Consider the following 18894-nt stretch of genomic DNA (forward strand, 5'->3'; position numbering starts at 1 on the left):
AGCTCCCCAGCCAAACGCTCGCCGTCCTGGGCCTGCGGCTGATAACAAGCTCTCGGGACGCGGCTTCTTGGTAGCTGCATAGAAATAATCACAGCATTCATAGAATCGCAGGACTGGAAGGGACCTCGAGAGGTATCTAGTCCAGTCCCCTGCACTCCTGGCAGGACTAAGTGTTATCTAGACCAGGAGCGAGGCGGTGTCGGTGAGCCCGGGCCTGGGATGCTGCGCCCAGCTCTGGGGTGGAGGGGGCGCATTTAAACACGCCTGTTGCAACATTGGGGCGGGCGCAGAGAAGACCCACAAAAATGATTCAAGAGCGGGAGAAGATGCCCGCGGGAGAGAGAGAGATTTTACGACGCTCCAGCTGGCTTATCACAAAGAAGATCAAGAAGTGACCTGATTTTACCGCGTCTATGGCCCTGGTTACTTGAGCACAGCGTATACTGGGCAAACATCCTGGGCTTTAAAGGGCTCGTGTGTTTAGCGGAGACAGAACAAAAATCACCGCTGGCAGCTGAAGCTAGACACATTCTGACCGGAAATAAGACCCCGGTATTTTCCCAGTCAGGATGACGAACGCTGGGAACAAACGGCCAAAGGAAGTGGGTGTCTCGTCCAGATGACTTGCTGCAAGACAGGCTGGATAGGCCAGTGGAAGCGATCAGGCTCCATACATGGGGAGCCGGGGAAAATTTAACAGCCTGGAGATCAGACTGATGATCGAATGGTCCCGGCTGGCCTTGGACTGGGCCAACCAGAGCCAGCTCGGGTGGGTAGGGCGGACACGTGTCCAGTAGGAACCAGGCCAAGGGCCATCAAACTTAGTCCATGCAGGCCCCAGGAGCTGCCAGCAAATGGATATGGTTTGGGTCTTTGACCCTGTGCATTGGGGTCAGATCAAGCTGGATGTTTATCTGGGAGGAGATCACCTGAGCTGGGTTTGCTTTACTGGAGGGAGGCGTCTTGAATTATTATTACGCTGCTGTATTCAGGGGGCCCAATTCCCAGGTTCCCCAGCCCGGCACGTGGGGGCAGGTGCCTTTTGAGTTCTGCTTTGCACTCCCTGTATTCCAGGTCTGGCCTGTGGTGAATGTTAGAGCAGCCTCGGGGTTGCTCTAATTCATGCTCTGCCCCCTGGGGGCAGAGAAAAGCCGCAGTGCAGGGCGCTCCAGCCTTCAACTCAAGCAGGGATCCCTGACACCAGCTCCACACTGGCCAGAGTAGATCCCCGGCATAGGGGGAATTTTGGTGGGGGGCTGCTTGTGCCCTCGGTGGGCCCTGAGGGTGTTGTCCACTGACTCCAGAAGGAGGACGTTAATCAGTCCCACGGCTGCATCTGGTAGGCGTCAGAAGTGCCGTGACAACTGCCAACCCCCAGATCAGCGACGGATCCGTGACATTGGTTTTCTTTTGGGGAGGGAGGTAGAGGGGGAGAAATGCCAGTAAAAAAAAAAAACACACAATGAGGCCCTGGACATTTTCGTTAATTTCAACTGATGCTTCTTGACCAGTAAGAGTCAGTGTTAAACACATCCGGACGCATTCTGTGCCCGTTTACACCTGACTTGGAATCAGGATCCGTATCTTGGGTTTAAATTTAAATTTATGGAGATATCCCATCTCCTAAAGCTGGAAGGGACCTTGAAAAGTCACCAAGTCCAGCCCCCTGCCTTCACTAGCAGGACCAAGTACTGATTTTGCCCCAGATCCCTAAGTGATTGAACTCGCAACCCTGGGTTTAGCAGGCCAATGCTCAAACCACTGAGCTAGCCCTCCCCCAAAGCTATCCCTTACTGGGTTGGGGGGGGCCCAGGGGACGGCTGGGCACCTACCACAGTGTGCTGTGGCTGGGGGGGGGGCATAGGACTGGGGGGACGACATAGGGGCTGGGGTGCATGAGTCTTGGGCACTTTGCATTGGTTCGGGCTCCCTCTCGCTGGCCTCACGTGCTCTGAATCCACCCCATTCTCCTGAGGTAGAGCCATGCGGTCTGCACCCCCCACCATAGCTTCTGACCCCCCCCCCATGCCCTGGGAGAGGGGTGTCCCCTTGCTGGTATGGCTCAGAGGCGGGGGGGCCTAGCCCATTAACCTGCCCCCTCCTCCAGCGCAGAACTAGGTGCAAATAAACAGCTCCTTGCAGGTTCCATCTGCTAGAGTCACTCCCCGTGGGCCCTTCTCCACCCCTACCCTGCTGCCCAACTATGGGCACCACTGGTGCCTGCTGGGAAAATCTGCAGACATCCCCCTCCCCTTACTGGTGCCAGGAAACAGAGAATTCTGGGTATTTTTAAAGCACTCCTGGGAAGTAGTGTGTCTGTTTTACAGATGGGGAAACTGAGGCACAGAGCCGGGTGGGTGCGGGACGACTTATCCAAAGGTCACTCAAAAACAGAGCCAGGAATAGAACCCAGATATCCTGCCTCCTTCTCCTCCAGTGCCCTAGCCACTGCACTGCACTGCCCCATTGTACAGCTGGGGAAACTGAGTCACAGAGCCTGGATAGTGACTTGCCCAAGGTCCAACAGGGTGCTGGGACTTGGACCCAGAGCTGCTGAAACTCAGAGTTTAACGCCCCCCCTCGCCCCCCCGGCAACTGCTAAACCAATCTTACTACCCCCACCCCTACCCTGCTCACTGCACTGCATTCTGGGATGCCTGCCCCAGAGTGGGACCCAGAAAAAGGCCTGTCACAGCCCTGCTAACAAGCAGGCTGCCGTCCCCCGGGGAGTTTTCCGTCCGCCGGGCAGCCTCCCCCCCCCGCGGACTCAGGAGAATTCCAGCTCGGCTTGGATTTCTTCAAACTTATCTCCTGCCATCTGCGTCCGCTCCCCAAAGGTCGGTGTGCTCTCTGGCGCGCGGCCTGCCCACCTTGCAGCCTTCTCCCGCCCCCCCCCCCCCCCGAGCCTCGCGGCACACCAGCAGGGCACAGACGTACACGCTGGCGACGGACCTGTGAGCCGCCTGGATCTTGGGGCCGGGAGGGGGGGGGGTCACCCCAGATCTGGCCAAGTGCGTTTTTTTTTAAAACTCGACAGCCTGTTTTACAGGGTCTTCCCCACCTCTCCCACAATGCCGTTCATTAAATAAACCTGTTTCTAGAAAGTGGGCCTATGGGATTCTGCGCCAGAGACGAGGTGGGTGAGGGGAGACCTCCTTGTGTTGGGGACCACACCAAACAAATTCTAGGCCATGCAGCCATAAAATCCCCCTTCAGGCTTTGAATGCTGGCTTTTCAGAGTCCCACCTCCTATGGCACTCCAGGAGAAATGACTCGGGAGCTGGGGTGGAGAGGGTTCATACAAGCTTTGCCAGTGGGTGATGTAGCTATTTGCCAGGCAGCCGCAGAGCAGTGGGAATCAAGCGCCCGGAGGTCTGGAAGGGAATAAATGTCACACAATGGTTAGAGAGAGACTTACCCAGGCACATATATGGGACACATCCAGTCTGAAAGGCAAAGCGGATTAGAACTGGGTCTGCCGGACCCCTGGGTTCTGTTCCCAGCACTGGGACTTCAGGCGAGTTCTTTGTAAAATGGGAACGTTTAAGAACCAGAGCCGGGGATAGAACCCAGGCGTCCTGACTCCCAGACCGCCCTGCTCCAACCACTAGACCCCGCTCCCTTTCCAGAGCCAGGGATAGAACCCAGGCGTCCTGACTCCCAGACTGCCCTGCTCCAACCACTAGACCCCGCTCCCTTTCCAGAGCCGGGGATAGAACCCAGGCGTCCTGACTCCCAGACTGCCCTGCTCCAACCACTAGACCCCAACCTGCTGTAACCCCAAAGGCTGGGAATAGAACCCAGGAGTCCGAGCTCCCTCTTTCAGCTCATTGGAGCCCAGCTGCACCATGGCTGGCCCCGGTTTGAACCCAGCTCCAGAGAACAGTCTCCCTCCCCCCGCAGCAGCTGTGGGATACGAGCTGGGGGTGTGTGTCTAATGCAGGTGTGTGTACGCGGGGGGGTTCTGAGCGGGGCTGTGCGTCCATTTCCAGCCCCTTCATGTCTCCGGCCCGTCTGAAGGCAAGCGGGAGAGCGACAGGCCAGGGTCACCCCGGGAGCCCCACCGCAAAGGCCACCCGGGTTTGATCTGCTTGGTTGTGTGTCTGGGCTGTGAGCAGCTGCGGGGGAGAGGGGTTGTGTGTAGGGAGGGGGCAGAAAAGGGAGTGGGTTGTGAGGGGAGGGGCAGCAGGAGAGCGGAGGGGTGTGGGGACAGGGAGGATACATATGGGGGAGGGAGTGTGTGGAGAGGAGGTGTTAGGGGGCAGAGAGAGCAGGGGGAGGGGGGAAACAAGAGGGCAGGGGGAGGCTGGGTGTATGGGGAGGTGGGGTGATGGGGGGAGGGACTGATGGGGGAGGGGAGGATGTTCGGTTAATGGGCCCCACTCAAGTTCCTTGTCGGGATGAGTTTTTTCCGAGTGCTCACAGGTGGCCCCTGGCCCCCGGCTCTGGGGTTCCTGGAGTTGCCCCACAGGTTTGCCCTTGCTCTGTCATAATGAAGGGAGGACCCTTAAGGGGGAGAGGGGGCTGGGAATCAGAACTCCTGGGTTCTCTCCCTGGCTCTGGGAGGGGAGTAGGGTCTAGTGGTTAGAGCAGGGGTGTATCAGAACCAGGACACCTGGGGTCTCTTTCTGGCTGAGGCAGGGAGAGTGGTCTATGGGTTGAGCCAGGAGCCAGAACTCCTGGGTTCTAATCCCAGCGCTGCCACCAGCTCATTGGAGGGCAGCCACTTTCTCCTGGGCCTCAGTTTCCCCATCTGCGAAAGCTCGGCTAGTGAGATGTTAAGCTGTGCTGGGGACAGTTATTCCAATGAGGGCCTGTTCGAGAAAGAGAGAGTCCAGTGGCACTGAAAACATTACTGTTTATTTACTGATGGCAAATTTTTTTCTCTTCCAAAATTAACTTTAATACAAAAACAAAACAAAACCAGAAGTAAAAAGAACAAACACGTCCAAACAACTTGTACGTACGATACAGGGGCCATAAACCAATCCACCAGACCGGTAACATAGCATCAGATCCTAACCAGCGCCAATGGATTTACAAGAAGGCAAACTTCACAAGAAGCCAGAGGAACTAAACCCTGTGGCATTAAGTTAAAGGTGATTGTGACAGCATAAATAATGGACGAAGCTCTTTGAAAATAAGAGACGCGCTGGCGAGCACGGGTGTGAGCCGAGGCGGCCGCTGGCCCGGAGGAAAGTGTAAACATTCATTTTCGGTCACAAGTGGCTCTCCAACAATTTGGACGGAGACGACGGTACCAGAGGCCTGATCCTGGCGCCCGGTCCCTCCTGCTCTAATCACTGACTGGAAACAACACTCTCCTTTCACAAAGTTAGGGGTAGAGCCCACGAAACCTGCTCCCAACCCCCTCCCCGCTCTAACCACTAGACGCCACTGCCCACCCAGAGCTTACAAAGAACCCAGGAGTCCTGGCTCCCAGCCCCCTGCTCTCACCACTAGGCCACGCTCTGCTGGATTGGAGGGCAGTGGGGAAATCCAAGGGATGGGCGAGGTTGTCAGGAGCAATCCATTAGCGCTTGGGCGGGGCTCAGAGGCCATGGTGATGGGCAGAGCAGGAGCGTACGAATACCTGGATAGTCTGATCCCTGGAGCCCTCATCGCTTCTCACTCTCACAGCCCTCGGCACCTACCACTTGCCCCCGTCCCGCACACCCGCCGGTCACACTCAGATGTCCACCGACCTCCCGTGTGATCCTCCCTCTCCTCGCCACGGCTCAGGGGGTGGCGTGGGTCTAGGAAGGCCCTTCTTCAGGAGGGGGTGGCACAGCTGAGAAGGGAACCCAGGAGTCCTGGCCTCCCTCTGCCAACTGTTGATCTTCACTTTCTCCTACAACTAGGACAGGAACCCAGGAGTCCTGGCCCCCTTGCTCTGTCTGTTAGATCACACACCGACCCAGAGCTGGGAGTGGAACCCAGGAGTCCTGGCTCCCTCCTTAACCACCAGACCGCATTCCTGCCCAGACCTGGGAAGAGAAGCCGCCAACCCACTGGTCTGAGCGCCGCACTAGGCATTGGCTGCAGCTTGCTGCTTTTCCATTTGCAGGGGTGGGGGTGTTATCTGGGGCGACAGCAAATATATCGGTTGATTCGCTGGATGGCCCTGAGGACAGGCAGGAAACGACACCAGGAAAGAACTGGCTGAGGGGCGGCAGAGATGGAAGCGGTGCTGGGGAGACGAGGCTGGAAAAATATGTACCATGTGGCCCAGGTACAAAGCAGGTGTGGGGGGGGGGAGAGGGATTCCTGCGGGGGGGGGGTGGGAGGGGAAGGAAGGGCCACTTCCACCACAATTCATCCCTGGGGCTGAGATTCACCCCTCTGCAGCGGGACAAGCCCCCCACAGGAAGACACTGGAATTAGGACAGTTCTGTGTCTGTACAGCACCTGACACAACAGTGACTTGGGCCATGACTGGGCAACTAGGTGCTACCGTAATACACCTAATAGCAATAAAAATATACAGCACCTGGCACAACGCGGTCCTGGGCCATGACTGGGCACTGTGTGTTACTGTAATACACCTAATAGCCAAACAAATGTACAGCACCTGGCACAGTGGAGGTCCTGGACTATGACTGGGCTCCTGGGTGCTACCGTAATATAACTAATACTAATAGAAACATACAGCTTCTGGTGCAATGGGATCTGGGCCATGACTGGGGTGCCTGAGTGCTACCGTAATACACCTAATAGCAATGAAAACACGCATTGTTTGGCATGTGGAGAGGGGTTGTCCTGGTCCTAGGTGCTACTCTGATGCAGACAATAATAATAATACCCTGGGGGAGTGGCTCGATTTACAACCATACTGAGGGAGACAGAACCCCATGCTTCAGGGCTTAAGACGATCTCGGACTATGAGAGACGAGACAGAGACCTAATGTGGCGGAGAGGGGGGAGCTGATCTCCCATCTGCCCCTGCGGGGTTCTTCCACTTTGCTCTCAGCACCTGGCGCTGGCCACCCCCAGAGCCGGGATACCGGGCGAGACGGGCCTCGGCTCAGCTCCAGTCTGGTGCCCCCTCGACATAAACCAGGTGGAAGTGAGATCAGAGTCCGCTCCATGAACGAAGAGGAGCTACAAGAGCAAGGTGAGGGCTGGGGAAGCTCAGTTGATTTCATTAACCGAGGCGACGAAGTGATGTCGGGCTCGAAGTACTGCCCTAGGTTGGGTTAAAACCCCTGAAAGTGATGAGCTAACCGCTGCCCTTCCTTCAGGTTCAACGTAAGATACAACAGCACGCTCCAAGACCGCGGCAAACCATAGCCACTCAGGAATCCGAAAGCCTTCGGTGGAGGGGAGTTTGGCAGAGTATCGGTTTCGGGGTAAGTGTCTTGGGGGCATGGCCCAAGGAGAGAGAGAGAGACACACACACACACACCCAGGATGTGTGCTGCTGCAGGGAAGGAAGCGACCTCCCGTTTTTGGGATCTGACTGTGTTCAGAGAAACAGGACTTTGTACGGCCCCTTGCAAATAAACAAGATTGCCTCAAAGGTGCCGGATTCTATCGTCAATTTCTCTGCCCAATTGCAGGGCCCCCAGCTTTGACTGGCTGCTTGAGTCAAAAAGGGCAGTCAGACCTCCACGGGGAGGACTTCGTTGAGAGCAGAGGGCTTTATAACTGAGCAAAGGCAGAACAAGACCTAGCAGGAGGGAGCTGAAGCAAGACACATTCGGACTGGAAACAGGGAGCGGGCAGCAAGTTTGTAATGGGGCAAGGGGCTAACCCCTGGCGAGGTTCCCCAAGCGATCGGGCAGATTCTCTCTCTCTGAATCTTTAGATCAAGACCAGGTGCCTCTTGCTAAAGACTGGCTCTCGCTCAGGTGGCTGCCTGGATTATACAGAAGGGCAGAATGGTGCCTTCTGGCCTTTAAAAAAAACCTACACGAGAAGGAAATTAACAGCATTTGAAAACTGGCCGTGACATCTTGGACGGATTGCCCAAGGCTCGCATTGCCCCTAGCAGTCAGAAGCGAAAAAAGTTGCCTCTCAAAGGGACGAAAACATGCAGGCTCATACATTACAGGCAGTAAAGGAGGTAATAACCCTAGAGAGATTTTTTTTTTCCTCCCCAAATGGTGGGCTGTGAAATAATTTGTCGAAACATGTAGCTAAATGGTTCCATCTGGAAGGCTCGATATTCAATACCAGAGTCTCTTTAACTACCTGCTGCTTCAATTTAAAATCTCCTTGTGCAATCCAGCTTTAGAAACGAAGCAGAAAAACTCATGGCAAAAAACCCAGAAATAACTGTACCCGCTTTTCTAAGGAGCCAATATTTATTTCATTTTTCTCGTTTCATTGCCCCCCTCTTCCTGATTTCCTCTTTTAGGGAAAGGAAACACACACACACACGTCTATGATTTCCCCTTGTTAATTTCAAGGCAAACGAGCAGGGATTCAAACACTCCAAGAAGTTTCATCCAAATCACAACCCAGGATTGCTACGTCTGGAGGGATTTTACTTGCAATATTTAAGCAAATTTATTTTGCGTCTTGAACTGGTCAGAGAGATCAACTAGAATCTCACAGCAACTCCGCTCCAGGGAAAGCTAGGAAGAAACGGAGGGGTGGTTTTGAGTTACAGGTTTTATGGGTGTAGGGAGGGGGAAAAAATCATTCTGGAGTCATCTGGACCCGTTGCCACTCTGTAGGGATTAAGAGCCGGGGCATCGTTCCACTGGGGTCAATGGGGCCAGATTCCCAGCTGATTTAAACGGACATGATTTCAATGTTGATCTGATACAAATACTTAAAAAAAAAACAGTTCTACCCAACTGTCCCACTGCAATTTTTATGGGGAAATTTTCTGAATTTAAGGTGCATTTAGGCTTCGGAAAGAGACGGACGTGTGGCTGCCTTGACATTTCCAGCACACCCTGGGGTCAACTCTTACGTGTGTGTTGAGGTCACATCTGTGGTTCCCTTGCAGAGAAAGCAACTTCCACTTCCTAGACTTTTGAGGGATTGGAGGCTAAACAGCACCCGCTTCTGCTCACCAGAGCTGTCGTTTTGGTTTATATTAGATTAATTACAGTAGCACCCGGGAACATTGAGATGTATGCCGTGCCCAGAGCAAGCTACACACCCTGCCCCAAAGAGTCCACAATCCCCATGGGGGAAAATGAGGCACAGGGCAGATTAAGTGGCTAGACCACAATCACACACTAGGAGTTTGTAGCAGAACTGGGAATACAACCCCTGGCCAACATCTCACGCAGGTTTCAGAGGGACCTGGGTGGAGCTGGGTTTCTGCCCGGGGACACCAGAGCGAAGGCACAACAGGGATGGTGTGTGGCTGCCACAGCTCAGATCTCAATGCGCCAGAGTCCAAAGACTGAACCTGACTCCTGGGTCTAGCGATCTGAGCCAGGCTCCATACAGCTCAACGGGGCCAGATGCGGCGGGGCTGGTGGCTCTACACCAGGACAATGGCTTTCCCCATGCCTGCTGCCCCCGCTCTCCTGGGCTGCTTCAAGGAGAGTTTGGCTGAAGCAAGGATTTGGCCCGGAAGACACTTTGGTTTTCACACTTAGAGGAAAATAATTGGGTGTATTCCTACTGCCCCCTGTTGGCTCTCTGTGGGTCCACACTGCTCCCTTCTGGCTAGGCGGCTGTGCATGCAGATCCCCCTGCTGGCTAAAGAGGTGTGCATGTGTCCGTACTGCACCGTGCACGCTCCTGCTGGCTAGTCTTCTGTGTGCGTTTGTGTCCCTCTAGTGCCCACTCCTCTTTACAAACACCCACACCGCTCACTTTGGTCCCGATGCAGGCCCAACCAGCCGAGGAACAAACCAGGCGGTTAAAACAACCCAGAGCCAGAACTGAATGCCGTCTGCCTCGCAACGGGGCTTGCAGGGGGTAGAGCACTTTGCCTGTTGGCCTGTGGGAGCTGTGGCCACCTGGCTGGGACCAGCACAATCAGTTGGGGGCACACGGCTTTTACAGACCGGGCCCCGCTGATCCCTCCTGGCCTGGAAACAGTTGCTTAATTGCACGGATGGACTCTCGCGTTCAGCTGGCCTTATCCACCCCACTGTGCCTCTGAAGTCACTCAGGAAACCAGATCCCCAGCTTGCATCAATGGGCTTCATTCCATTGGGGAGCAATGGACGTCACTCCATTAGGGTCAATGGACCCAGATCCCCAGCTGGTATCAACGGGCCTTATTCCACTGGGGGTCAATGGGCATCGCTCCATTAGGGTCAATGGACCGAGATCTCCAGCTAGTATCAATGGGCCTCATTCCAGTGGGGTCAATGGGCCCAGATCCCCAGCTGGTGTCCATAGAGTACGGCCAAATTACCCTAGCTGGGGATCTGGCCCCACCCCTGCCAACCCCAGTGGGTCAATAACAATTCATCCCCCCCACATACCAGCCAGCCCCAGAAATATATTACCACTGGTCCCGGGCACGTGCAGAGCCAGGAGCGCTCCTGCAGCCGTGGCTGTAAACCGCCCCCCCTCCCGCCCGACCTGGCCCGTCACGTTTTCTGCGGGGTCTCTAAGGTGCTGCCGTTGATCCGCCTAGCGCCGTGCTGCCCGGGCGCCGCCAGCAGAGGGTGGGTGAGGCTGACCTGAGCGTTGCTGAAGGAGGCGATCCGGCCGCTGCCCCCGATCTGGATGTTGACGGTGGTGGAGTAGCTGGCCCGATGGGGTCCCGTGTCCCGAGCCAAGTCCGCTCTCGCTTTGGGGTACTCCTCTGGCGAGCCTGGCGGCCCCATGCTGCCCGCCCGGTCAGCGTACCTGGAACGCAAGCCCGGGACGTCTGGCCACTTGATGCCATCCAGTTCGTCGGGGCTGGGACTGGCTGAGTTGCTAGGGGGCGCCCCGGAGCAGCACCCCACCCTGTCTCCGTCTCTAGGGGATGGAGGGCTCTCGGGGTTTCCCCTCGGCCTCCTGCCTGGCTGAGGTAGCGTGGCGGAGGGATGGGAGGTGGGCTGCAGGGGGGAGGAGAGGCGGAAGGTGGAAGGCTGTGTGGGGACGTGCAAGGGGGCAAAGGAGCAAGGCCGGGGGGGGGCGCAGCCAGCTCTTCCCACTGCGTGGCGCTGGCTGGAGGGAGGGGGGGAGCACACCCGGGGGCACGCCGGCGCTGGAGACTGGACCCTGGAGCTGGGCTCTGAAGCGGAGGAGAAGGGGGCGGGCTGCTTAGCCCGGGGGACCGGGCACGTCCCCGAGAGACGGTCGAAGGCCAGCAGCACGGCCGAGCCAGACGCCGAGGGGATGGGCTCCCCCAGCCAGCTGGAATCGCGGCAACAGCCCGGGGGAGAGGGCGACCCAGGGCTGGCACAGGGGGAAGGGCAGACGCTGAGCTGGGAAGGGTCCCGCTTGCTGGTACCATGGGACCAGGCGTTGGCCTTCTCACTGGGGAATGGAGCAGATGGTGGGGCTGGAGCTCTGGAGCCCAAGAGGCCGGGGGGCAGTCTTGGGACGGCTGCGCAAGCAGGCAGAGGCTTGGTGGGTGCCGGGGTCTCTGTCAACGGAGACTGGATGCCAGGCGGCCCCAAGGGGCAGGATGGTCTCAGGACGGCTGCGCAAGGAGGCAAAGGCCTGGTGGGTGCTGGGGTCTCTGTCGACGGAGGCTGGGTGCCAGGTGGCCCCAAGGGGCAGGAGGACGGTCTCGGGATGGCTGAGCAGGGAGGCAGAGGCCTGGTGGGTGCCGAGGTCTCTGCCAGCGGTGGCTGGGTGCCAGGTGGCCCCGAGGGGGCACCATTTCTCTTGGCCAGGCTCTGGCTGATGCAGGAGGCGGCGATGTACCTGGAGATGGCCGCGGCGCTGGAGGAGAGGCGCCGGTGTGCCGGGGAGGAGGTCTGGAGGCGCGGCAGAGCCGGGAGGGGGCCGGAGCTGGGCGAAGCGGGAGCCGACCGGGCCGCGGAGCGGCTGGGCTGGGCAGCTGCAGCTGAGGACAGCTCCGGGGACGGGCGTGCCACTCCCGTGGCCCGGGAAGGCAGGCAGGTGCCCCGGCACGGCAGAGCTGCCAGGGGCAGGCCGTTGCTGTGGAGCGGAGACGGGGATCCCGCAGCACTGGAGGGCGCCGCCGGCGGGACAGGGTCCGGCGCGGGAGACAGGGACGCCTCTCCAGTCCCGCAGCGGACGGGCCCCGGCGATGGCTGGGGGAGCAGCTCCTCAGTACCAGGCCGGGAATCCCTGCCCAAAGCCAGGGCTCGCTCCTCTGGCAGCAGGACGGCGACGGGCCCGCTCTGCTCCCCCGCCGGCTCCGGGGGGCCAGCGCCAGGGATGGAGGGGCCCGGCCCCAGCGGGTCGGGCTCGGTGGACGTGCCGACACACGCAGGCTGCCGTTCCGCCGCAGGGCTGGGGGAGGCGGCTGGGACCAGCCCGGTCACCTCCGACGCCTGCTGGCTCGGGGCCGCTTCCCAGAAGGGAGAGGAGGCTGCCGTCTCCGCAGAAACCTCCCTGGCGCTTGGCTCACCCTGGCGCCCGCAGACCGCCAGCTCGGCTCGGCAGCTAGGCACCGACGGGCACCCGGCTCCCTCAAAGTCCCTGGCTTCGGGTGTCGTGCCAGTTCCACTGGTAGCGTCAGGAGCCGGCGGGGCAGAGCTGCCCATGATGGGGCCCTCCCCAACCGGATCGCCTGGGCTCGGGGGGTCCCCGCTGAGCTTCGGGGGCGATTCCACCAGCGGGGGGGGAGGCTCCTGCCGGGCGGCTCCCGGCTCCTCTGCCGGGGGCGAACCCAGGCACCGGGAAGCCAGGAGAGGTGCAGGCCGGTCGCTGCGCAGATCCAGGGCGTTCCCTCGGGCGGCGGCCACCAGCAGCACGTTCTCCTGGACGCAGTTCACGTGCAGGGAGGGCTCGCGGATGAGCACGTGGCCGTAAAGCCGGGGCTCGCCTGGGGGAGACAAGGGGAGAGGGGTCAGCGGCTCCTTGTCGGCTTATGCCCCTTATCCCCACGTGCAGCCTAGTGGGCATGAGCCTCAGGAGACCCGGTTCTAGTCCTTGTGCTGCTCCGGGGTGAGCTCTGGCAAGCCCCGTGCCTCAGTTTCCCCATCTGTAAAAAGGGGACCCAATTTACCCCCCTTTGTGAAGCACTTGGAGACCTGCTGAGGGGACGAATATTATTCTCTCGCCTACTGCAGGACTGAGAACGCGGCCCCAATTTGCCCCCAAAGCTAGGGGTGCAGGGCCAGACCCCCCCCTCTCCCCCCCCAGCTGGTGTGAACAGGCATTAGGAGCCACAGAAGTCAAAGGGATGGTGCTGGGTCCCACTGCCTGGGACTATTACTCCGACGTTCACCCCGGCTGGGGACCCGGCCTGGCAAATCCGGGAACTCCGCCCAGCGCGGGAGCGCACCCCGTGCCAGCAGGGGGGGCTGCAGTCTCTCGCTCAGACCCACACACATTGCTCAGATGGCAGGGTCTGATTTCACCAGAGCCAGCCCCCCCTGCGCTCCACGTTCCCAGCAGCCCTTCCCATCTGCTCTCTGGCCCCCGCAAGGAACATTTTCTTTCCTGGGCGCCAGTCCCAGGACAGCTGTTTTCGTTCTGACGCCGGGGGTCAGCCTGCAGGGGTTACAACCAGCTTTCTAGTCTGAGCCCCCCTGGAACGACTGTGTGTGTGTCACCGAACGGGGCCCAGCTGCGTCTGTGAACGCTTCCTGCACGGGGCTGATGAGTTGCAGGCTGCGGGGATAGTCCTCACCTACTTAGGGTAGATGGGACTAGAACCCACGTCCTTGAAATCCACCCCCGGCATCTACGGCTTGAGCTGAAGGAAAGCCCCGCAAGCGGGCCGCTCCTGCCGCAGCCGGCACAAAGACCCCGCTCTGCAGCTCCAGGCCGCTCCCTCCACCCCCAGGCCCCAGGATGGCTTTGCTCGGGCTCCGCACTCCCGTCTCGCTGGGCGGCTCTGCGCCGGCCACATGCTGCGGCAGGGACCCGTTACCAAGCTCTGGGACCGGCCGGGTGGCTCCGGCGCGCAGTGCGGCCTGCTCTGGTGTCCAGGCACCCAGGGACGAACGCTCGGACAGCAGAGACGGACGTAAGGAGGGATCCAGGTACACAGACCTTTGAGGCAGGCGGCAGGGAAAGCCAGCGGCCGGGGAGCTGGGGGCAAACAGGCCAGGGCTGCTGGAGGCTCAGAGCCTGCCCCGATCTGGACTCCACGTTACCCCATTGCCCTGGGACCCATCATGATTCTCCACACAGCCTAGAGAGTTGAAGGAGGGACTGGCTGGCTCAGGGGGGCGGGGAATGGGGCACGGAACCTTTCCCCTCTAGGGGGCGCCGGCTCTGATCCAGCCCAGGGTGGGGGACTGGCTGGCTCAGGGGGGCGTGGAATGGGACACGGAGCGGGGAGCAGTGGGGAGAGGGAGAGCCACGCCGCAGAGAGCCTGGCACACAGAGTGGCACCCTGGGGTGCCCTACAGAGGGGTGGAGTTCTCTGACACCTGGGGCTGCCCCAGACCCCTCCCAAGGCCCCCCTCCCAGCCATGCCGCAGCAGGGGGTCCTACCCACCCAGCCAGAGGCCCTGGGACTCACAGCGAGGGAGGCAGGGCCCTGGCATCTCCTCCCGCAGGCTTTCCAGGGTGCCCATCCTGCTGGGTGCCGGGCGGCGCGGCCCGTCCTGCGGCCTCCGGGCCGTCTTGGCCCGGCTGATCTTCTCGCTGTACATCCGCGCCAGGGCTTGCACCTTGCTGAGGATCCGCTCCGAGTTCTCCAGCAGGCAAGGGGCAGTGTCCTCATATAACCCTGGCAGGGGGGCGTAGCCGGCGGGCGGGACACCATCGGCACGAGGGACCGCGTCGCCACGGGACAGCCGGGGCGGGGCAGCCAGATCCGATTCCTCCACAATCCACAGGGGCTCCAGGAACGGTGGGGGCTCGCGGGCGGCCGCCGGCCCTTTGCTGCCCTGCTTCACGCGGGGGGTGCGTGCTCCCAGGGCATCCGCCGCCCCCTGCTCTTTCTCCCGCCAGGCCCGCCGGATCTCCGCGCACGACTTGTACTCGGGCTCCTGACTGGCAGGGGGCAGGGCAACATGGCTGGCAGGCTGGTCCCGCCCCTTCCCAGCATCCTCTTGGTTGGCGTCAGCTTCGGTGCCTTGGTCGGTGAGCTGGTCCTGCCCCTTCCCCGCATCCTCTTGGTTGGTGCCATGGATGTCTGGGTTGATAGGCTGGTCCTGTCCCTTCCCAGCATCCTCGTGGGCCTCTTGGTTGGCACCAAATTGAGTGCCTTGATCAAAGGCCGGGCCCTCTCCCTTCCCAGAATCCTCTTGGTTGGCGTCATGAGGGGTGGTGTTTTGGTCAAGAAACTGGCCCCACCTCCTCCTAGCATCCTCCTGGCGGGCAGGGCGGGCCTTGGCCCAAGAAGCCCCGCCCCCCTCGCGGTCCATGGCACCCTCCTGCTGGGGGAGGCGGTTGAGGTGGAGCACAGAGTCCCGCACCACGCCGGCGGGGGCGGAGAGGGCGCCCTCCCGAGCGGGGGAGTCTGGGGCAGCCTCGCCCGCCTCGTAGTAGCACTTGATCTTCTCAATCAGCAGCCGGTCGTCTCGGGTCAGCGGCGAGTCCCGCGCTGACCCATCCCTGTACGGGGGGCAGGCCCCATCGGTGGAGCCGAGCTCCCCGCTGGACGCTTCCCGCCCCGCATGCAGGGCGTTATCCCCTGCCAGGACCTCTGGCTTGCCAGCGGCCTCTTCTGCACCCAGGTCTTCTAGGACACAAAGAGGGGAAGGGCCCCGCTCCTGCTTCTCCTCCGATTCGCTGCTGGGGGGACGGCGCGGCGGGAGGGGTTGCGTCACGCCGAGGCTGCCAGGGCGGGGCTCGTCTCGCCCGGCGGCATCTCCCTCCTGAACCTCGCTTCCCTCGGCTCGTTCTCCCAGCACGGCTCGGCTCAGAGGCGGATCCTGGGGGATCAAAACAGATAACAGCAGGGTCAGAGCCAGGCTGGGGGCATAGTTCCCAGCAAAGGATTGTTCCAGCAGAAAATGGTGATCCGTCGAGACCGGACCCCCGCTGGCGGAAACGGACGCATTTCTCGCCTCGAAAACACCTCGGGAAAAAAGTTTCTACATTTTTTTAAATGAAAAATTCCAGTTTTCCGGTTCAAACCATATTAAAAAAGCACAGAAATAATAAAAAATTAGGTAACGCGGCAGCGGGTGGGTGAATCCTTCATTTCGCTCTTTGTTCCCGTGTTACGAAGTGTCACCCAGGGCGGGCAGGGCTTGAAAGTCACCCCAAAATGTGTTACGTCATTTATGGAGCGCCCCGAGTTAAAAAATAAGGATCAAAAGTGAAATGAAACAAGCAGAAGAGAAACGAATTTCCGACTAGTGAAAATCTTTGAGATTTTGATTTTACGTCCCGATTTGGGAAGGGAAAATGTTTCGATCTCTTGACCGTGATCCTAGGATGAGCAAAGTTTCCCGTCCAGGTCTAGCTAACAGATCCTGGCGGTTTCCCTTAATAATCACACAGTTCTTGGAATCATGCGCTTTCGGGGGAATCTCGGCTTTGATTCAAAGACCAAAAGCAAATTGCTAGCCCTCCTGGTTGCCCAGAAAAGAATGAAAATGTGACCTCAGAGCAGAAGAAAGAACCCTTGAATCTCACGATTTCTCAGGCAAAAATCGCAGGATTTCGCAGCCAGATCTCAGGCTGGGCGGAAGGCTGATGGCGCTGCGCCGGCAGAGCCGGGGTAGAATTTTCACAAGCCCCAACGCAGTTTCGGATCCCAAGTCCCATTTAAGGGACCCGGGAAGAATCGGACTCCGAAGGGCCCAGTCGCTTTTGAAAATGGGACTTTTGCTCTTAAGTCAGGTGCTTTTGAAAATGTTACCAGTAGGCACCCAGAAGTCTGAGTCCCAGGCCCTGCTCTAACCACTAGACCGCACTTCCCTCCCAGAGACAGAACCCAGGAGTCCTGGCTCCCAGACCCACTGCTCTGACCACTAGACCTTACTCCCCTCCCTCAGCCAGAGACAGAACCCAGGAGTCCTGGCTCCCAGACCCACTGCTCTGACCACTAGACCTCATTCCCCTCCCTCAGCCAGAGACAGAACCCAGGAGTCCTGGTTCTCAGCCCAGTGCCCCATCCACTAGCTAATGCTGCTTCTACCTTCTCTCCCATTATGCCCCGCCTCACGTACCTGCTCCGGCTGTGGAGTGGGGCTCCCGGAGCGCTGCTCCCCCTGCCCCCAGGGCGTCTCCTCTGTCCCCAGGTCCCTGCTTAGCCCCCTCTGGGTGAGCAGCTCCAGGATCTCCTCGGTGATGGACAGCGGCTCCTCGGCCAGGCAGAACGGGGGCGACTCGGCGTCCTCGCCAGGGTCTGACTCCTCGGCCACGCTGGAGTCCAGGGTGCAGACGCTGCCCGAGAGCGCCAGTGGCGGTGGGGTGGGGAACAGCTCCCCCTCGCTGCCCGCGTGCTGCAAGGGGAAGAGGCCCCAGGCTGCTAAGGATGGCAGTCCTGGACTGATTCCCCCCCCACCCCCCCATCCCGGCACGCAGGCCCCCCAGACCTGGGCACTGGGTGGGGAGAGGGAAGCAAGGTTATTTGCCTGTTTTAACCTCCCCCCCACCCCCAAGCTGGGGATAGAACCTAGGAGTCCTGATTCCCAGCCTCCCCCCACTCTAACCACTAGCCCCCATTCCCCTCCCAGAGCTGGAGATAAAACCCAGGAGTCCTGGCTCCCAGCCCCCACAGCTCTAAGCACTAGACCTCACTCCTCTCTCAGAGCCAAGGAGAGAACCCCGGAGTCCTGATTCCCAGCCTCCTCCCGCTGTAACCACTAGATCCCACTCCCCTCTCAGAACCAAGGAGAGAACCCAGGAGTCCTGCCCCCACCCCCTGAGCTGGGAGCACAACGCACACCTTCCAACTTCCTACCCTGGCACTGAGGCCCTATGGGCAGCAATAAAACACCAACTGGGGAAGGGAAACCCCAGAACACGCCGGCCCCTTACCTTCAATTTGGGGGTGGCCGGGAGCCCCCGACAGCGACCTCAGCACAGAAGGGAAAGAGACAAACCCAGAGTTAGACACCTGAGCAGCCGGCCCCGAAACCCACCAGCACGGACCTGTCTGTCAAAACAAGGGATAGCCCCGCCAGCACCTCCTGGGCTCCGGTCCTGTCCCGGGCTCTTCGGAACACGGGAATTTTCAGATCAGACCAGACTTGGGGCCCATCTACCCCGGTATCCTGCCTGCATCAGAGGAAAGGGCAAGACTCCCCTCTAGTGGGCAGTGATGGGATAGCCAGTGACTGCCTAACCCTCCGGGAAGGCGGAGATCCATAACTCAGGACTGGCTGCATGTTGGTAACGCAGCCAATTGAGGGGCCTGGTTGGGGGGAGCCCAGGGCTGGGATAGCAGGGAGGTGAGGGGGACCGAGGGGCACTAGGAGAGCAGTGGGAGAGCCCAGGGCATGGTGGGGGCTGCGGGTCGGGACTGAGGGGCACCAGGAGAGCGGGGTGGAGGATACTTACCGTTCTGCTCCTGCCCCATCTGGCTCAGTTCAGTGGCCGGCTCTGGGGGCAGAGGAAGGAGAAGTGTTAGCTGAAGCCCCCCGGGGGCTGGGAGAGGGCGGGAACACCTCGTTAAGGCCACTCAGGTTCCACCCTGCCAGGAAGAGCTGGACACTCCCCTGCGTGGCCCACCCCAGCAGGCGGAATGACAGCCGGGGAAACTGAGGCACAAAGAGGTGGGGGGAAACTGAGGCACAACAAGGGGACGAGACTTAGACAAAGTCACACGGCGAGTCTTTGGCAGAGAACCCAGGAGTCCTGACCCTGTTGTTTCCTGCTCTAGCCACTAGACCCCATTCCCCTCCCAGACCTAGGGAGAGAACCCAGGAGTCCTGGCTCCCAGCCCTCCTCCTCTAACTCACTAGATCCCGCTCCCCTCCCAGAGCTGGG

General features: G+C 59.7%; 1 protein-coding gene across 3 annotated transcripts in view; it reads right to left on the reverse strand.

Annotated features, from left to right (window-relative positions):
* Positions 1-6266: 6266 nt before the first annotated feature.
* PLEKHG2 (pleckstrin homology and RhoGEF domain containing G2) overlaps positions 6267-18894 on the reverse strand; it is a 41172-nt gene continuing 28544 nt past the window's right edge. For all 3 annotated transcript variants that reach the window (XM_054009989.1, XM_054009990.1, XM_054009991.1), the window contains 5 exons: positions 18466-18507; positions 17944-17981; positions 17130-17405; positions 14525-15884; positions 6267-12874 (listed from right to left, as the gene is read on the reverse strand). In XM_054009989.1, the coding sequence (XP_053865964.1) occupies positions 10512-12874; positions 14525-15884; positions 17130-17405; positions 17944-17981; positions 18466-18507 (4079 nt within the window). In that variant the 3' untranslated portion in view covers positions 6267-10511. The remainder of the gene's footprint in view (positions 12875-14524; positions 15885-17129; positions 17406-17943; positions 17982-18465; positions 18508-18894) is intronic.

This window comes from Malaclemys terrapin, chromosome 20 (assembly GCF_027887155.1).
Source record: "Malaclemys terrapin pileata isolate rMalTer1 chromosome 20, rMalTer1.hap1, whole genome shotgun sequence".
In the NCBI taxonomy this organism is placed as follows: Eukaryota; Metazoa; Chordata; order Testudines; family Emydidae; genus Malaclemys; species Malaclemys terrapin.